Consider the following 19,753-nt stretch of genomic DNA (forward strand, 5'->3'; position numbering starts at 1 on the left):
AAAAAACATACAGACTTTCATTTTTGAGGTGATATAATGCCGCACGGCTCCGGCGTTGTGAAGAAGAGGCAAACTTTTACGTTACTTCTTTGGCAGCTCAAGTCTCCAAGGAAGTTAAATTTGTTCTCGTGCTATTTTCAACAGTTTAGATTGGTTAGTAATGCATAAAAATAACAGAGAATGTGCGGACATACAAAAAGTATATATTTGTGAAAATATGAAACTGACCAAATTTGGAGATACAGGGATTCTGCCTGACAGCGGCAATTGCTTTGGCGCCATCTGGTGGCATCTTAGTGCCAAAGAAACAATTTAAAGTGAGTTGAGGAGCTTCATTTAGATAAAGGAAGTACATTTCCATTTGAAATTTCCACTTTAGCTGACATTTGGTTTGATTATTCATGTTGCATTGAATTGAAATGATGATTTTCAGTGACGTCATGACACATAGTGAAGTCAAACTTAACAGTAAAACTAATGAGTTGGACTTTATGTCATATTATTTCATTTTACATTCATCTTGTGGCATCTAGAGGCAATATACACCTTTAGGCCAAATTTGGGTCTTGAGTTGAAAATGTTCTGTGATCTGTGTGAAAGTGATAGAGGGAGAGAAGAGTGAATTAAGGTCAATAAAGAGCTTGAGAGGAGCACGATAACGAGCAAGTCCGCACGCACGCGTGTGCGCACACACACACAGAGGCAAAGTAAATATAGAAGGATGATAATTACGTAACACAAGTACATGCCTTCTTGTCTCTTATTTGTCTACTTATTGTCTTTTGAACAATGAGGGCTTCAGAAAGTTTTGAAACTCATGTATTTTTTTTAAAATGAGCTGAATTGACTTAAGTGTCATTCCATCACCAAGCTTGTAACTCAATTTACACAATCAAATCAATTTTCCCCATTGCAATGACTTGAAATGCCATTAATCTTCTGAAGCTCCCCAAAACATCAATGTTTTTTATAAAGAAAAATAGCACTGTATTCCATTAAAAAAAAAAAGAATACAACATAATTGAAGAGAATGTCACGAAATCAACTGATTTTATAAAGTGTGATTGGGTAATTTTCTCATAATTTAATCAATAATGGTAAAGATGCTTGTAAAAAAGAAATCTAATTCAGCATTTTTTTATGTCATCTGGTTTTATATGGGTAAATGTCGGCCATGCTGAAACAGAACACTTAAAGTCCCATTTTAAAAAAAGTTATTGATTATTTAAAATTGTAGGCATTCATTGTAAAGGCAATCATTATTGACAGAGGAAATGGTGGTGGCCCATTTAAATACACTTCTTTTATAACGGTAAAGACAAAAGTGCATAACTTCATAAAAATTCTGTATCTGTGGATAAAAGTGTAGCAATTATACTAACTACTCATTAGACCTATTATACTGTCTTTTTACAATCATAATAATGGTGCAGAAGTGCAATAGTTCTGACTCTTACACAAATTCATACATATTCATTCATATCAAAGAAATAACACCATTGATTTTGCTGTCTGTTATTGTGTGAATGCAAAGAGGTACTCTAAAGACACTAAAATGCATTTGTGTTAGTTTTCATGGAAAAGGCGTATTGGGTAATAGGAGAAAAATCCTATACAACAGAACCGGTGCATACTCGCTATTCGGCACCCGCAGATTCACCTACAACCCCAATTCCAATGAAGTTGGGATGTTGTGTTAAACATAATTAAAAACAGAACACAATGATTTGCAAATCATGTTCAACCTATATTTAATTGAATACACTACAATGACAATATAAATTAATGTTCAAACTGATCAAATGTATTGTTTTTAGCAAATAATCATTAACTTAGAATTTTATGGCTGCAACATGTTCCAAAAAAGCTGGGACAGGTGGCAAAAAAGAATGAGAAAGTTGAGGAATGCTCATCAAACACCTGTATGGAACATCCCACAGGTGAACAGGCGTGGTGGTGGGTGCCATGATTGGGTATAAAAGCAGCTTCCCTGAATTGCTCAGTCATTTACAAGCAAAGGTGGGGCGAGGTTCAATTCATCTCTTTGTGAACAAGTGCGTGAGATCATAGTCGAACAGTTTAAGGACAATGTTCCTCAACGTACAATTGCAAGGAATTTAAGGATTTCATCATCTACGGTCCATAATATCATCAAAAGGTTCAGAGAATCTGGAGAAATTACTGCATGCACAGCGGCAAGGCCAAAAACATTGAATGCCCGTGACCTTCGATCCCTCAGGCGGCACTGCATCAAAAACTGACATCAATGTGTAAAGGATATCACCACATGGGCCCAGGAACACTTCAGAAAACCAATGTCAGTAAATACAGTTCGGCGCTACATCCGTAAGTGTAACTTGAAACTCTACTATGCAAAGCAAAAGCCATTTATCAACAGCACCCAGAAACTCCGCCGGCTTCTCTGGGCCTGAGCTCATCTAAGATGGACTGATGCAAAGTGGAAAAGTGTTCTATGGTCCGACGAGCCCACATTTCAAATTGTTTTCGGAAATTGTGGACGTGGTGTCCTCTGGGCCAAAGAGGACATTCTGCACGTGTTACAACAGCGTGGCTTCATAGTAAAAGAGTGCAGGTACTAGACTAGCCTGCCTGCAGTCCAGTCCTGTCTCCCATTGAAAATGTGTGGCGCATTATGAAGCGTAAAATACAACAACGGAGACCCTGGACTGTTGAACAGCTGAAGCTGTACATCAAGCAAGAATGGGAAAGAATTCCACCTACAAAGCTTCAACAATTAGTGTCCTCACTTCCCAAACGTTTATTGAATGTTGTTAAAAGAAAAGCTGATGTAACACAGTGGTAAACATGACCCTGTCCCAGCTTTTTTGGAACATGTTGCAACCATAAAATTCCAAGTTAATGATTATTTGCTAAAAACAATACATTTTATCAGTTTGAACATTAATTTATATTGTCATTGTAGTGTATTCAATTAAATATAGGTTGAACATGATTTGCAAATCATTGCATTCTGTTTTTATTTACGTTTAACAAAACGTCCCAACTTCATTGGAATTGGGGTTGTATTAGCAGATTTTTCCCCCCTTTTTTCTTTAAAAAATTTGTAATGCTTTATTTATTTTTTCTTTTTCTTCTTGTTTTTCTTTTCTTTTATTTTACCAACCCCCAAAACACTTATTTACAGTTGATCCCCGCTCATTCAATCATTTGTTGGGGTTAAATTTTTTTTTTTTTACAAATGCAATTATAATGGGCATCAATTATCTGCGGATTTTCGGTATTCGTGGCCTGGCCTGGTTTCCATGGGCGGTTGCTGATATGAGCGACAGGCGATATAGGCAATCCCCCCCGTCCTCCTGTTGACAATTGGCCAGGGGTGCGTAATTGACATATGGCGCACAGGGCGCCTTCATTAATGGGCGTCTAGTGGGTGACATCAGGAGCCGTTAGTTCTCGTGTGAGTGAGTGTTCTCATTTTCCATTTGTGTGTTTGACTGTTTGTCAATAATTGGCTAAACGTGTATTGGCGACTGTGGCTCATCTTGGCCACATGCGAGGGAATGACAGTACCTTGATTGCTTCATTTTTAAAAATTTATTTATTTTTTACTTTACTCGAGCAACATATCTAAAGCTTGAGTTTTACAGTGGGTCTTCTTGGGGGACCCCTAAAATGCATTTGTGTTTCTATATATATATATATATATATATATATATATATATATATATATATATTATTATATATGTGTGTGTGTGTATGTGTGTGTGTGTGCGTGCGTGTGTGCGCGCGTCTATATGTGCGCTTTCAGAGGCGTTGCGGCTCCAAAAAGAAGCCTTAAGACCCGAAGAAGGCCGTCGGCACGCACGACTGGATGAGCTGGTGAGACGTTTGGAGTGGTGTGGTGACAGCAAGGGGGTGCTACAAGGTGATTATTAATTTCCTGATTTAGCATTTTTCATTTCACCAGAGATCCCAACAACACCATAAAGTGCCTTAAAAACATTTCGTCTTTGTTCCTCTATGTTATGTAGTTTGTAGTATGCGGGTGTGTGTGTGTTTATATGTGTATAGGCGTGTGTGCGTGTGTATGTTTATGTTTGTGTGAAACCCCAATTATTGTGGGTTGTCCAGACACCCCCGATGTAGAGAGAGTTTGATTTTTTTTAAAAAGAGAATTTTTACCCTTCCAACACGTTTTAAACATTTTAACTCATTAAAAGACATTTAACCTTATTAAACACTTTTCAAAAGTGTTCCTTAGCCCCTGCTCTCAATCTCTCACTGTAAAAAAATGGGAATAATCGTATAATATCACTGATCAAACGAAAGAGGACTCTTTCTCTCGCACAGTTCTACAAATAACAGGCAAAGCGTGCTTGCGTCATGCTGTTTGTGACTTTCAGTTGTGTTTCAGTTCAGTCAACTCGAAAACTGACACAACAAAAGAGAATTAAACATTTATATTCATCCATCCATCTATTTTCTTTACCGCTTATCCTCACTAGGGTCGCGGGCTGCTGGAGCCTATCCCAGCTATCTTCGGGCGGAAGGCGGGGTACACCCTGAACCAGTCGCCAGCCAATTGTAGGGCACATAGAAACAAACAACCATTAGCACTCACATTCACACCTATGGGCAGTTTAGAGTCTTCAATCAACCTACCACGCATGTTTTTGGGATGTGGAAGGAAACCGGAGTGCCCGGAGAAAACCCACCCAGGCACGGGGAGAACATGAAAACTCTACAAAGGCGGGTCCCCAGAACTGTGAGGCAGATGTGCTAACCAGTCGTCTCCCGTGCTGGCACCTTGTATATTTAAACACCAAAATGTTGAATCAATCCACATAATTCAAGATAACGAAGGTTCACCAGCCTCATGCGAATATATAATCCGAAATGCAATAGATGGGCTACTCGAAATTTGCATTGATGTTTTGGTAATTAGAAATGTTTAGACAACTGCTACTTTAACACATATAGAGCAACGACACAAACAAACAGAGCATCCAACAATACTCTCAGGCATTTGTGGGAACAACCATTACGGAAGGTAGCTGGGGACCTTCTCTGCCTCTTTTTCTTACTTTAAATTTCACAGAATATCTTCCAGTAGAGCTCAGTGCTGCCTGGCATGTTGTGGAACAGCATGGCACAACACTGAAGGCATGCAACTACTGTATACATTTTGGACTTGCCTGCATACTGCTTCAAAAACTGCGATATAGCGGGGGCGTGAACAATGAACCGCTATATTGCGGGCGTTCACTGTATAACTGTTAGTCGTCTTGTGTTGTGCTAACATGGCTTAGCTGCGGAGCACCTGCTGTCCAAGGAGCTGAAGGAGTTCTCTGACGGAGAGACGACCATCGCGCTCACCTCGGTCTCTCTTGGTGAGGAGGTAAGTTGCTCAACATAAAGGAATACTTTGGTTGGAGTAGCAGCTTAATTGTTGCCGTGGCGACAAGTAGTTTATAAGGCTCGTGGACCAGCATGTACACACCACTTTTGACAATGTACTTGTTCTATACCACCATTGGCATGTGCTATATTTTACCATGGTTCGTATAGCTCACTTTCCTTACCATTGCTGGTATGAAAATGTTCTTACAATGTAACGGTCTTTATCTGTTGCTTATGGTAAGGCCACCACGAAATTACTTTTTGTCATCAAGTATGCTTTTATGAATTATTAGTCTATACTAATGTGTGGAACTTCCATCACTCCATCCATTTTCTGTACCGCTTTTCCTCACCAGGGTCACAGGCGTACTGGCGCCTATCTCAGCAAACTCTGGGCAAGAAGCTGCATGAACTGGTCGCCAGTCAATTGCAGGGCACATATAGACAAACAATCATTTACATTCACACCTATGGGTTACATTAATAAATAGTTGATAAATATTAATCGGTTAAAAAATTAAATAGAAGACTCAATTACAATAAATACAAATAAAACAATAAATATGAATTAAAAACAAGTAAAAGTAAATACATAATTACATCAAGCAAAAACATTAAATTGAAATTTAATTAATAAAATCTAATGACTTGCATCCTTACAATAAAAACATAACATTGACAAATAATAATAAAAAATAAATAAAAAAAACACATATAACTACATAATTGCAAAACAATAATTGATAAAATAACTAAAAAAACACTTCATTACAATAAATAGTTACCTAATACATTGATAAATATTAATTAATAAAAAAATGGAAATCAAAAAACAAATAAGATGAATAATAAATGGATAGATATTAATTAACCTGCGATTGGCTGGCGACCTGTTCAGGGTGTACCCCGCCTTCCACCCGAAGATAGCTGGGATAGGCTCCAGCAGCCCGCAACCCTAGTGAGGATAAGCGGTAAAGGAAATGGATGGATGGATAATAATTAGAAAAAGATAAAGTACAATACAAGTACATTCTCTTCTTGCACAGGGAAGAAAAAAAATCCTCTAACTGGCAAAATAAAATAAGAGACAAAAAGATGATTATTTGGGAAAATATATATATATATATATTTTTTTTTTTAAGGGAAGTGTGTATTGGGGCGCTGTGCGTTGCTGTGCATTTGGATGAGGCTTCAGAGTTTCACATGTAGTAACCAGGTGTCGCGTCCCTATGGATAGACCCCCTAAAAATCCAACATGCACACACATGCATGCACGCACGCACAAAATAGTTCCCTTTCTCCCTTTTCTATCTCTTAATGTGTCCATCCAGACACGCACATTCATTAAGATGTCCCTCTTCCATGCAAAGCCCATCTCTCTACGGCTGCCTAGTGTGCGGTATTAAGGCTATGTGTAAAATAAATGATGTCTGTTGCCGGGGGGCTCGGGCTCTGTCTCCACCGAAACACTACCCAACGTCCAAGGAACATTAAACACCCACACCCTTGTTTAGTGAATAAATAACCATTCATTTCAAAAGGTTTGTGTGTGTGTGCGTGTGTGAAAGTGTGTGTGTGTGTGTGTGTGTGTGTGTGAAAGTGTGTGTGCGTGCGTGTGCTGGACTTTCTGTGCATATTTTAGCATCCAGAGTGGGGCCCCCATTAGAGACTCTATATAGAAGAAATGGCCAGCGTCCGCAGGTGTACATGGCGTCTGCCGATCATAGTGACGTGCGCAGCATGTGCTGCTCCAATCCTCGCGACTGGGGCCGTACATGCGTGTGTAGTAGAAACGAAACGAGACGAGACGAGACGAGAGCGCGCCACACCGAGCCGCTGCGGAGGGGCAGCGCAGACGCGCGCCAACGACCCACACGCGACAACACACCCACACAACAACACACACAATTACAGACCCGACCCGACGCCCAACGAGAGACGAGACGCAAGGGACGCGCGCGACGACAACAAAAGAGACGCAAACAGAAACTTTGAACAACAGCGGCACAGAGAGCAGACGAGGTAGAGCGACGCCCACCGTTTCCGAGGACCGGGTACAAACCACCCACCCGCCCGCCGCCAGTGAGATATTTGGCATTTGTTCTAAACGTCCCGTCGCCTAGCGGGTATATACATTTTCCTATCTCCATGGCACGTACATTTCACACCAACGATCCCCATCATCAATTTGGACAGGCATAGCAACGTGCGACCTGAGACATGTGTAACCTCGCACGCGTCGTGACACTTAGATAGATAAAGCGAAGGATGCAGTTTATAGGCATGCAACCACTCAGCGACTCCGCGAGAGCAAAATCAGCACCCTTCTCCGAGTGACCGCCTACACGCCAACGATCAAGCAAAACTGGATGGACTGGACCACTGCGCGCGACTAGTGAGGAAAGCGACACAGATAATATCGAAGGAGCTGGAAGACCCCTCTCTCGCATCACCGTATACACCCGATTCCGCGACACCCATTAGGCTAAATGTCCTTGATTGATGATGAAACTTGGGAATTTCTCACAGACCCACAATGGGGGTCCCTAGGGCAATGGTTGCCAAACGGTTTGAGGCCTGGTTATAACTGAGAAACCATGTACAGTGGATATAAAAAGTCTATACACCCCTATTTAAATGCCAGGTTTTTTATGATATTAAAAAATGAGACCAATATAAATCCTTTCAAAGCTTTTTCCACCATTGGAACCTATGTTACAACCTTTTTTTTTTTTTTTTTTGTCATTTCAAGAGTGGAAGTAAAAACAAACAAACAACTGAGATATTGTGGTTGCACAAAGAATGACCCAGTCACATTCAAGCTCGTGTTAAATGGGAGTCAGCACACACCTGACACCATTGCCTCTGATTAACCCTACAGGTAATACATTTCAGGTGCTCTAATAGGCTTTTCCTGACATTTGGTTTCTGGCAGAAGGCTGAGGGTTTTGTGCCAATACTGACTGGTATTTAGAACTGTTCATAATTCCCTCCACATTTACTCAGGCCCCAGTTCCAGCTGAGGAAAAACAGCCCCAAAGCATAATGCTGCCACCGACATGCTTCACTGTAGGTGTACTTAATTCAACTTTGGTTTCATCACATCATAACACATTTTTCACACTTGTGTTTGGGAGTTGTTTTTGCTAAATTTTGAAACCAAGGTTGAACTTTTTGGCCATAATTCTGAAAGGCATGTTTGGTGCAAACATCACCAAAAGAACACTATACATACAGAGATCTTCAATTATTTTCTACTGAATAGTTTATTCTTGTAAGGTTTTGACCTTTTATTCTGACAAAATACATATTTGTTCTTGTTAAGATTATAACTTTTTTTTAATATTGAATAAATATGACTTTCTTCTCATACAATTAAAAATGTATTCTCTAAAGAAAGTCGATTTAGTTTTCCAAGCAGATTTTTAAAAAATTATTCCTATGGGTTTATTTAGGGTTACACATGGTAGTTAGGTTTAATTAAGATTATGAGCGGTCTTTGGAAGAACTTCTCCCCTGTAAGAGACCCAGGACCCAAAATGTCATCTGTGGTTGTCAATTTTGGTAGTCCCCAGGGGGTGCACACCACTTTTTGTGGTCCCCAGGGGTACACAAACCATTCTTTGGGGTGCACATTCTGCACCTATCGTACCTATGGCTGCATGTACCACAGTTTCTGGTTTCCAAGGTTTAATGTCCCCAGTGGTGCACACACTGCATTTTTGGAACCTCAGTGGTGCAGCACAACAGTTTTGGGCCCTCAGGGGCCAACTTTTTGTTGTCCCCAGGGGTTCTGCGCCACATTTTTTGTTCCCTAGGGGTACATACTCCGCAGTTTGGGGTACCTAGGGCTGCGCTTACTACAGTCTTTGATTCCCAGGAGTGGGGCACTACCAGGTTTTAGCATTCTTGTGTTCAGAATAGAGAAATGTTTGTTTAAATGTTTAAAGAGAAGTTAGCTTACCTTGTAGGGATCACTGTTTGGGTCCCCAGGGTGTCACATAGTACTGCAGTTGTAGGTCCCAAAGAGGGCGCACACCACTTTTTTTGGTCCCCAGTAGGCTGTGTATCACTCTTTGGGGTCCTCAGTTATAGCGCTAAACATTATTTGTGGATCCTATTGATGTATGCACCACCGTTTGTGAATCTCTGTTTTAGATGGAGAATTTATTGATCCCATTGAAGTACAAATGAAGAAAGTGGTCTTAATTATAATACAATAGATACATCAAACAGCGTAAAGCTCAAATCTTAGTGTCGTTGTCAAGTCAGTGTGAGTTTCTGTGTGTGTGTGTGTGTGTGTCCACGCACGCGTGCGTGTGTGCATGCAAATGAGCACGAGCAGATGAAGCATTGTTGGGATGACGACTTGTCATGCTGTGGAATTGATGAACTGTAGGAGGGACAGCGCCCGCAGCCACAAACATGACTTTGTGAGTAATGTCTTGTTTTTTTTCCCCCAGTGTGTTAATATGGACATTTATGCTTTCTGAATACGCTTCCTGTTTGTCACTTCCTCTTGAGACCACTTTACCTTCTTTTGGTGTTTAGTTGCGTCCCTCTGTGTTAGACTTTTGCTGTAATTTTCATGGCTGTCAATGGCCTCTAATGTGTTGTTTGTTCTTGGTCCTGCGGCCCTTCTGTTTGCTTATGCGCAGCCACTTTTGCCACGACTCTCCTTGCACAAATAATTATGCTGGCTAATGACAGAGCTCGCAGCCACTGCGCCTTCTAAATGCCTTTCTGATGGGAGGCGCCGGGAGACAGCAGGTGCAGCCCAGGCTTCCCGGGGACTAAGATTGAAGAGGAGAACCCCCCAGCCCCCTTCATCCCCTGTACCCTCCTCACTCATTTTTGGGGATGTTTTTACAGAAACAAGAGTGCTTCTTAAGAAGTTTTAGAAGAGCATTCATGGCGGGTCATCAGACTTCGTCGCCATTCTCCGCCCACACGCAATGATGAAAACTAATGTTTCACAATTTGTGTAGTATACATGATTCAAATTTGGTAGTGCCATCCATCCATCCATTTTCTACTGCTTATCCGAGGTTGGGTCGCGGGGGCAGTAGTGTTAGCAGGGACGCCCACTTCCTTATTTTCAACCATCCATCCATCCATCCATTTTCTGAGCCGCTTATCCTCACAAGGGTCGCGGGAGTGCTGGAGCCTATCCCAGCTATCATCGGGCACGAGGCGGGGTACACCCTGAAGTGGTTGCCAGACAATCGCACGGCACATAGAAACAAAGAACCATTCGCGCTCACATTCACACCTATGGGCAATTTAGAGTCTTCAATTAACCTACCATGCATGTTTTTGGGATGCTAAAGAGAGGTTTATTTTTGAAAACCTTATAAAAATCTAATGCTGCTGCTACTTAAAATTTTTTGCTGAGCTAGTGAGCTCCCACTGATGGGCTAACAATACAGTATATCAGACAGAAGTAGAAGAACTTGGCAACCCAGTCCACAATAGCAGCAGGTTCAGTCTAAACTCAAAAACAGATTTTTATTTTGTTATTTTTTTTATTTGATTATCATATCTGCCGTTTCAGGTAATGTGTGTGAGCGTCTTTGGCAAAAGTGTCTAATGCAGTCGCTTGGTATGGAAAATACATATTCTAATGTTAGCTGATTATTTGCATTTATGTTGACCCAGCGTTTAAGTAACCGTTGAACTTGTTCATTGCCTCAATGTTGGTATTAGATGTACAGTATTTTATTGTTTCACACACCTGATTCACTTCACTGAAGTTCAGTGCACTGTAAGATGAGCCTTGGGGCGGGAGGGAGCAGACTCCTTATTACATCTACACACTGTGAAACCGCTTTTGCACAATCTAATCTTATTGCCAGTGTTACACTGAGGCAACCGGCCATTTATTTTAACAAGGTTAAGACACACATTCGAATGCCGCTGCACACTTCTTCATTGGTTTTTGGCACTTCTTCGTCATCAAAACTAGAAATTGAAATGTAAAAATTTTAACGATTCCTGGAGAATTGGAATAATAGTCCCGGTTCCAATCAATTCTGGGTACTCGATTCCCAACCCTACCCATACCTACTTCTCATTGGTGCTCATTTAGCCAAATTCCTTTGTAGGAGTTGGTGAAAGTACGAGCTCTGGAATTCACTCCAAAATGGCTGCTTCAAACCAAAATGGACAACTTCCTGTTAATTTTTTTACATAGATTTTACATGAAATTGGGTGGACATGTCTATCATAACAAGATGCAAAAAAAAAAGTCTTTAGGACCCATGGCTTAAATGCAACAAGACGTCAGACATTTTTGTGTGAAGGAGCCATTTGGGGTGAATTACAGGACCCCGAACTTTGAAGAACTCCTAGGGAATTCGTCCAAATGAGCACCAATCGGAAGCAGGTATTCTAGATAGATGGGCAATGCTAAATTACCAAGCTTTTTCTTGACTACGCCAAGTAATATGGGCAGGGCCTGGCATCAAAGTTTGATATTTCTGAGGTTTCGCACCCATACCTTGGTACTTGCCGTTTTAATCATCTTAACTTCTTGTTTTTCCCTCGTCGTCTTGCTTAATTTTCATTCTTTTCTTGTAGCATCTTTGGGGGTTTGCGAGAGAATAAACAAAACAAAACATTTGTGGACACAGCTTAGCTCAGTTGCTTGCCGCTCCCACCCTCACCAAATCCCTGCGTTGAGGGAATGAAGCATCATCATCAAGAGACCGCAAGATGGACATATGCGCTTGTTTTATGCAAACTTTTACCCCCCTCCCTCCTTCCCTCTCATGTTGATGATCCTTGTGTGTGAGTGTGTGTGTGCGCGTGCGATTGAGCGGGGTGGCCTCCGCTGTGAATGCAGACACATGTATAAATCACAGCCGCCTTGATGGATTCATCAGGGTGGCAGAAAAATGTCGACTGTCTCTCAGCGTTGTGTCGAATATGCAAAGGCACTGCAAAGAGCCTAAATGGCTAAACGCTTGATTAAGTTTTTTTCGGCGACAGCAGGTAACGCCATTTTTGACTGGGTTTGCGCGCCAGCATTCATGACTTATGATCGGAGCTTCGCATGCAGAGCTGTGCACCTGAGGCTGTGTGTGTTTGTGTGTGTGTGTGTCGCTGTGGTGGAAAAACACTTGATGCCTGTGGAGTCAGGTGTGAGTGTCTGAATGGATAGGCACGCAATAGGGTTAAAAAGTTCAAATGTTATAAGATATCACACAGTTTTTTTGTTTTTAAAAAATTCAGAAAAATGTTGAATAATTTTCCAAATAAAATGTTAATTAGGTTTGTGACAGTATGTCACATTTTTAACTTTTGAGTATTACAAAATACCAGACGATATTTCTTATTTTTAAAAATAAAGAACAATGTTGAATGATCTAAAAATAGTAAAAAAGCAACTTAATTGTGTACTTAAAAACAATAAAAAATGTTGACTGTTACAAGAGGACATTATTGTTCTAATTATAATTTTTTAAAGTACTATATGTAAAACGGTCAATTGTGACAAGCTGCACTATTTCTTTATTGACAAGAAATTACTAAAAATGTTGAATGATTAAAAAAATTAAAAAGGATATAAAGTTTAATGTTGCAGAATGTGACTTTATTGTTGTAACGGAAAATATGATTTTTTTTTTTACTTTTAATGCTACAAAATACTTTTAAATAAAAAAATAAAGACACTGAAAAATTAAAAACATTTGTAAGATATACTATGTAATTTAAAACAAAAAGCTTAACGTTACAAGATACCACACTTTTTCTAATAAAATAAATCTAAAAAAAAGGTTTCATTACCAGATAAGATTTGACAAAAATGAAAGTTTAATGTTATGTTATTCATAAATGAATATTTTTTTAAAATGTTGAATGTTTAAGAAAGAAAATTAAAAAAATGAAATACAATAATGTTGGATGTTACAAGATATCACACTATTTTTGTATTTTTTAAAATGTGAATAAAGTTTAATATAGCAATTTATATTTCATATATATCATAATTTAAACTGCAAAAATAAAACATGTACAGTACTCAAAATATGACACTTTTTGGCATTTAAAACAATAAAATCATGTTGAACATGTTGAAATTTACAAGATACAACACAGTATTTTTTAATAGATTTTTTTTAAATGAATAAAAAAAGTTTAATGTTCCAAGTTATCACACTATTTTGATGTACGTCAACAAAGGGGAAAGTAAAGTTTGAGAAGATATCAAACTGCTGTTTTTGTTTTGGTTAAATATATTTTTTTTAAATCACTAAATTCCTACAGTTTCACAATAAAATTCCCAAATTTAGGTATTTTAAACATTTACGCCCTAATTCCACATTTCTTGACCGATTTAAAACATTCCAACTTCAAGTCTCTCGCTTTACATTTCAAGTTCAATTAATTCCTTAACATTTCAGTCAATGACAGCTCTTCATCACACAATTTGAACAAAAATGTACTTCTTTAGTTATCAAATATCATTGGATCATATGACCAATCGCTTCATTTACTCCCCCTTGTTATTATCCCCCAATTACTGCGCTTTTAGAGGCGGATTAGTGCTAACATGTTGCTAATTTATAAGGAAGTGCAATCTGTGGAACTGGATGGGAGGCTAATTTATGCTGTTAAGAGCCAAATGGCGGACAGACTGTCTCCCTGCGTGTCATCTTATCCCATCTTTGCACACTCCATCTTCTCTATGCTTGTGTGTGTTTGTGTGTATTGTAACTTTAAAGCAGCAGTGGGCAACCTGCGGCTCGTGGATTGTATGCAACTTGAATAAGTGCTTTTGCGAAGCCTCATTGCACCCATCAGGATATCAGTGCTGAGAAACGGCCCCTATTAGTGTTGTGTGTGTGTGTGTGTGTTTGTGTGTGTGTGCGCGCGTGTGTGTGTGCAATGTGTGTTTATTACGGATGGGCCTGATGGCATACTGTACATATTGTAAAGAAGGATGGAGGGAAGAGGAGGAGGGATGGATTCGCTACCTCATCCTGGCAGGTTAATATTGACACAGCCCTGGTAGATACAGAGCCTGCAGCCCTCATCAATCTCACACACACACACACACACACGGGCATACACGTATGCGGGACAGAGTGGCAGCAAGAACCACAAAACATCCTCTCATTGCTGGAAAAAGAAATAACAGTTGCGATGGATCCATAGGTATTGATCCGACCTGTGAGGGAATCTTGTATCGATAACTAGAGAATGCAATTTCTCTAGGAATTGCGTCTGAATGTGAAAGAGGTGACGCTGAACTGAAACGCTGTGGAATTAATTGAATTGTTGAAAGTTCGAATGTGACATTGGGATTTGGAATAGCTTGAATCGGTCGAGAAATGTGGAAGGAGAAGGTGAATATCTCCTAAATTTCGGAATATTCATTCTAAAGTTTTGGGATTGTTATAAATATCTCTGCATATTTCTTGAATGAGCTGAACGTTTTGAATTTCAAATGATTTGAATCAATAAAGAAATGTGGAAGGAGTAGTTAAATATGTCAAATATCTCTTAATTGGGGAATTTTAGTGTTAACATTGGTGTATTTTGTTTTATCTCATACAGTGGTGCCCTAAAATATGAGTTTAATTTGTTTTGTAACCACGCTCTTCACTCAAAACACTCGTATCTCGTAACAGCTTTCCTAATTGAAATGAATGGAAATACCATTAACCCGTTCCAGCCGCCCCCCCCCCCTCCCAAAAAACAACCAACATTTTTGTAATGTTTCTTTAAAAAGGAAAAGTGCACTCTATGATATTAACTTTATACAACATATACAGTAGTACGATGGCTCGTATCTCGAAAAACCTGGAAGTCAGGTCACTCATATCTCAAGGCACCACTGTATAGCAAATCAATTTTCCCCTTTGAAATTACAGTGGACCCCCGCATATTCACGTTCGCTAGCCGCGGATACACGGATCTAAAACTTTATGCCTTCTTGGCCAGGTCACCATTGCAAAAGAGTTGTTCTATTAAACTGGTCTTTTATTATCTTAAAAAAAGCTTACATTTAATAAAATAAAAAAAAATAAAAATGTTGTAATCTTTTTTTGGGGGGAGGGGAGGGGGGAGGTAACCACCCCTGAAAATGCTTATTGGCAGGATATAATATTTTATGTTTAAAAAAATAATAAAAATAAATGTTTCAATACAATTATAATGGATGTCAATTATGCACAGATTTTTGCTCTTCGTGGTCGGGCCTGATCCCTATCCCCCACTGTAACTGAAATGCCATTAATCCATTACAGCCCCCCCCCCAAAAAAAACAACCTTTGTTTTTTTTGTTTAAAAACAAAACAAAAATAACACTAATAACAAAAATAAAATTAAATAAAAATAACAATAAAATAACAAAAACTTAACAACACATTATTTGATTATGTAAAGAAAAAAACGGTTTTATAAAGCAAGGCAAAGCAACCTTATTTATACAACGCATTTCATATACAAGGTAACTCAATGTGCTTTACATGATTAAAAGCATTTAAAAACAAAGAAAAGACAGCTTATAAACATTTAAAACAAAGAGGAAAGATAAAAGTACAATTAAAGCAGTGTACAGTTGCAAGAAATATCATTTAAAAGTAGAAATGCTCTAAAAAGCATGAGAAAAAAGTTTTTAACCTGGACTTAAAAACATTCAAGCTTGGGGCTGAATTATTCCATTCCATTTGTGTGCAACGCTGCTTCACCATGTTTGCTCTGGCCTCTGTGCTCCACTATTTGACCTGAGTCTGTCGATCTCCGAGCCCTACTGGGTTTATATGCCATTAGCATTTCTTTCATGAATTCAGGACCTAAACCATTTGGTGATTTATAGACCAGTAGCAGAACTTTAAAACTTATTCTAAAGCTGACTGTGAGCCAGTGTAGAGACTTTAGAATTGGAGTAATGCTCTGAACTCTTTGTTTTGGTCAAAACCCAAGCTAAGTAATTATAAAGTGTAATAGCGGTTCTCTAATATTTGTTTGTTACGTATGTGCTTTTAAGGGGTGTGTTTCAGTTTTATGAACTAAATAAAAATGTCAAATAAAAACAAAATATGAATTTTTGTATGTTGCGATAACACCACTTTTGTAAATTTAAATAAAGAAATTTTGGATGTTGCCACAGTTTTTCTAATTTAAAAGAAAAAAGTATGTGTCGTTACAAGATTTCAAATTGTTTTTATTGGCGACTGTGGCTCTCCTTGCCCACATGCAAGGGCATTACAGTACTGTACTTTAAATGCTCCATTTATTTTTCCACTTCATTTGAGCTGCCGTGTATCTCTTGTAACCATCTCTTGTAACTCAAATTTTAGCTTCTAACGCCAAAGCAAAAACTTGTAGGTCCAGGGACCACTATTTGAAAACAAGAGTTCCAGTGTTGCTTTCTTGTCTCATATTTAAAAATGCAAAACCAACAGTTGCACAAAAGATCCAAACAAATCGAGCAAATTTGTTTTAGGTAACTTTTTGCTTTTACACAGCAATCCGTTAACACGACTTTCTGCTGTCATCCATCAGCGCAAGAAAATTAGCATAATCTATGTGGTGCCTGTTTTAATAGCAAACACTAATTGCTGTCCTATAAATCACGTTGACAGTTTTGTCTATCATAGATTAAGCCTTCATTTTGCGAGGGAAATCATAAGAGCAGTAGTGGGAGTGTTTTGTCTCTGTAACCACAGTGGAACGCTTATTAATCATTTTTAGTCTACGACAATCACACCTGGTGATCGTTCGTCCACGTCCACTGTTAGTTATGTTATTATGCACCAAAATTCTTAATTTGTATTCATCTGGCCACATTTTTGTCTTTCCACTCCTTCTAAAATTTCTCAACTAATTCAATCAAATCTTCACAAAATTCAGGAAATTTGTGATTGTATTTTTCACATTCTTAAAATTTCCAGTTTTGCCACAAGAATAAACACGCAATTTTAGTGAATGAGACATTCAACTAAGAATTCGTCAACTTCTAAGCCATTTTACTATATCATACGATTCACACCATTCAAACGTCGTTATATTCACAAAATTTAAGTCATTCAGCCTTCTATTCTTCACATTCCAAAAATTCCTAGTTTTCCCACAATTCGAACATTTCTACACTTAGAAAAAATTCCCAGATTAAGAGAGAGATATTACATATTTACCTTAAGATTTTTTTTAAAGCTATAAAGATAAGGCATTGTTTTTATTTTAGTTTTAAGGAAGTTAAAAAATGTAAAAGGAAAGTTTAATTTTACAAGACTTAAGATAATGTTATCCTATCATATTGTATAACTTGTTTAACCGATTCAAACCATTCCAACTTTAGACTGTTCAGCTCATTCAGACAAATTATTCATCACATTCCCTAAATTCCCACAATTTCACAATAGATTTCCCAAATTAAGAGATATTTTACATTTACCTCCTCCTTTCACATTTCTCAGCCGATTCAAACCATTCCAGCTTGTAACTTTTCAGCTTACTCAGGATGTGTACGGAATTATTCATCACATTCCCAAAACATTTTCACAATAAAATTCCAAAATTATTAGACATATTACATATTTACCTTCTTTCACATTTCTTGACCGATTCAATCCATTACAACTTTGGGTCTCACATTCTACATTTCAACAATTCAATTAATTCCACAGCATTTCAGTCTAGAGTGAGCGCTTCACCATTCACTCGAAATTTCACAGAAATTGCATTCTCCAGTATGATTTTGAAAGTTTTAACAGTGAGCGTCTGTCAAGTGTTTTTGGCTACAGATGTTGGTATTTATTTACTGTTTCCCAGCGCTGGCTAGGTTACGAAGACGCCTTGAAATCCTTTTGCAGTCGGCATGGCTACGACGGGCTGACGCTTCTCTTGGCAGTAGAAGATGCAGTTTGTCCTCCTCGCCTGCAGGTGGCAGTATACTCCAACAACGTGGCGCTCCTCAACCAGGTAAATCATCTGACTGAAAGACCACCGTGATACAAACACTGGAAACTACCGCTGTCGTGAAAGATGAGAACAAAAGGAAGGGGAGGGACGGCGGCACAGTGTGCCGAGGCCACCCAGAGCCAGCCCAAGGGAAAACCAAGAGAAGGGAGACACGCAAGAGAAGGAAAAGGCGGGAGTCAGAGGTTAAATACCCAGGGGGCGTGTCTAAGGGACAGAGGAAACCGGACAAGACCACACCCATCGACTTGAATTTAGTCTACAATTTTTCCATAAAAGTTGTGTAAAAATTATGTTATGATAAAATACTCCCGACTTTGTACTCTTTACTCATAGATACAGCATATAGAGTGATTGTTTAAATTTTAGTCTTGGCAAATCAACTGTTCATGGTTCGATCACATTTCATGCTGTTTGGGGTTTCAAATCAAGACAAACAGTTCTCAAAGCCTTGCAGCTGCACCTGTAAAGTTGACACACTGACACAGAAATCAAGGCATACTTTTGGGATATCTTTGCAGAGTTCGTGAGGTATCAAAATGGACATTTTATCTTCAGTTAAAACAACCATTTCGTGTTGCAGTATTCTCAAACGCCAGTGGGTGGCACCTTGCGTGCATCAGAATCAGAATCAGAATCATCTTTATTTGCCAAGTATGTCCAAAACACACAAGGAATTTGTCTCCGATAGCTGGAGCCGCTCTAGTACAACAGACAGTCAATTTACAGAACACTTTGGAGACATAAAGACATTGACAAAAAACAATTGTGCAAAAAGATGCAGAGTCCTCTAGCACTTAGAGCAGTTCGAATGACTAATATTGCAATAGTCCGGTACAATGGCCATTGTGCAAAGGGCGCTGAGACTTCAAGGATTGTATGCGGTTTAAAGTGACGAGTAGTGCGATAATCTGGGACAATGTTGGTTGTGCATATGTTACAGATACTCCTCAATCAGTGTGCAAATGGAGCAGATGCTACTCTGGCATGAGTGGCCAGTATATGCAAATAGTGCAGCATGGCGAGACAACTACAGTGAGTGCACGAGTAATACATAATTGGCCCCACAGAAATGTGACAACGAACTCAAGTCAAAAAATTGCCAGCTTGTTGTAATGGAATTATAGGTTAGGTGTTTAAGAAGTTGATCGCAAGAGGGAAGAAGCTGTTGGAATGTCTACTAGTTCTAGTTTGCATTGATCGGTAGCGCCTACCTGAGGGAAGGAGCTGGAAGAGCTGGTGACCGGGGTGCGGAGGGTCCGAGAGGATTTTGCACGCCCTTGTCTTAGTTCTGGCAGCGTGCAAGTCCTCAATGGTGGGTAGGGGGGTACCGACAATCCTTTCAGCAGTTTTGATTGTCCGTTGCAGTCGGAGTTTGTCCTTTTTTGTAGCAGCACCAAACCAGACTGTGATGGAAGAACACAGTACTGATTCAATGACT

At 39.1% G+C, this 19,753-nt stretch overlaps 1 protein-coding gene across 8 annotated transcripts in view; it reads left to right on the forward strand.

Moving 5' to 3' along the window:
• LOC133474957 (uncharacterized) overlaps positions 1–19,753 on the forward strand; it is a 60,726-nt gene that overhangs the window by 14,031 nt on the left and 26,942 nt on the right. For all 8 annotated transcript variants that reach the window (XM_061767163.1, XM_061767165.1, XM_061767164.1 and 5 more), the window contains exons 5-7: positions 3,791–3,907; positions 5,292–5,380; positions 18,166–18,315. In XM_061767163.1, coding sequence (XP_061623147.1) covers positions 3,791–3,907; positions 5,292–5,380; positions 18,166–18,315 — 356 coding nt within the window. The remainder of the gene's footprint in view (positions 1–3,790; positions 3,908–5,291; positions 5,381–18,165; positions 18,316–19,753) is intronic.

This window comes from Phyllopteryx taeniolatus, chromosome 3 (assembly GCF_024500385.1).
Source record: "Phyllopteryx taeniolatus isolate TA_2022b chromosome 3, UOR_Ptae_1.2, whole genome shotgun sequence".
NCBI lineage: Eukaryota > Metazoa > Chordata > Actinopteri > Syngnathiformes > Syngnathidae > Phyllopteryx > Phyllopteryx taeniolatus.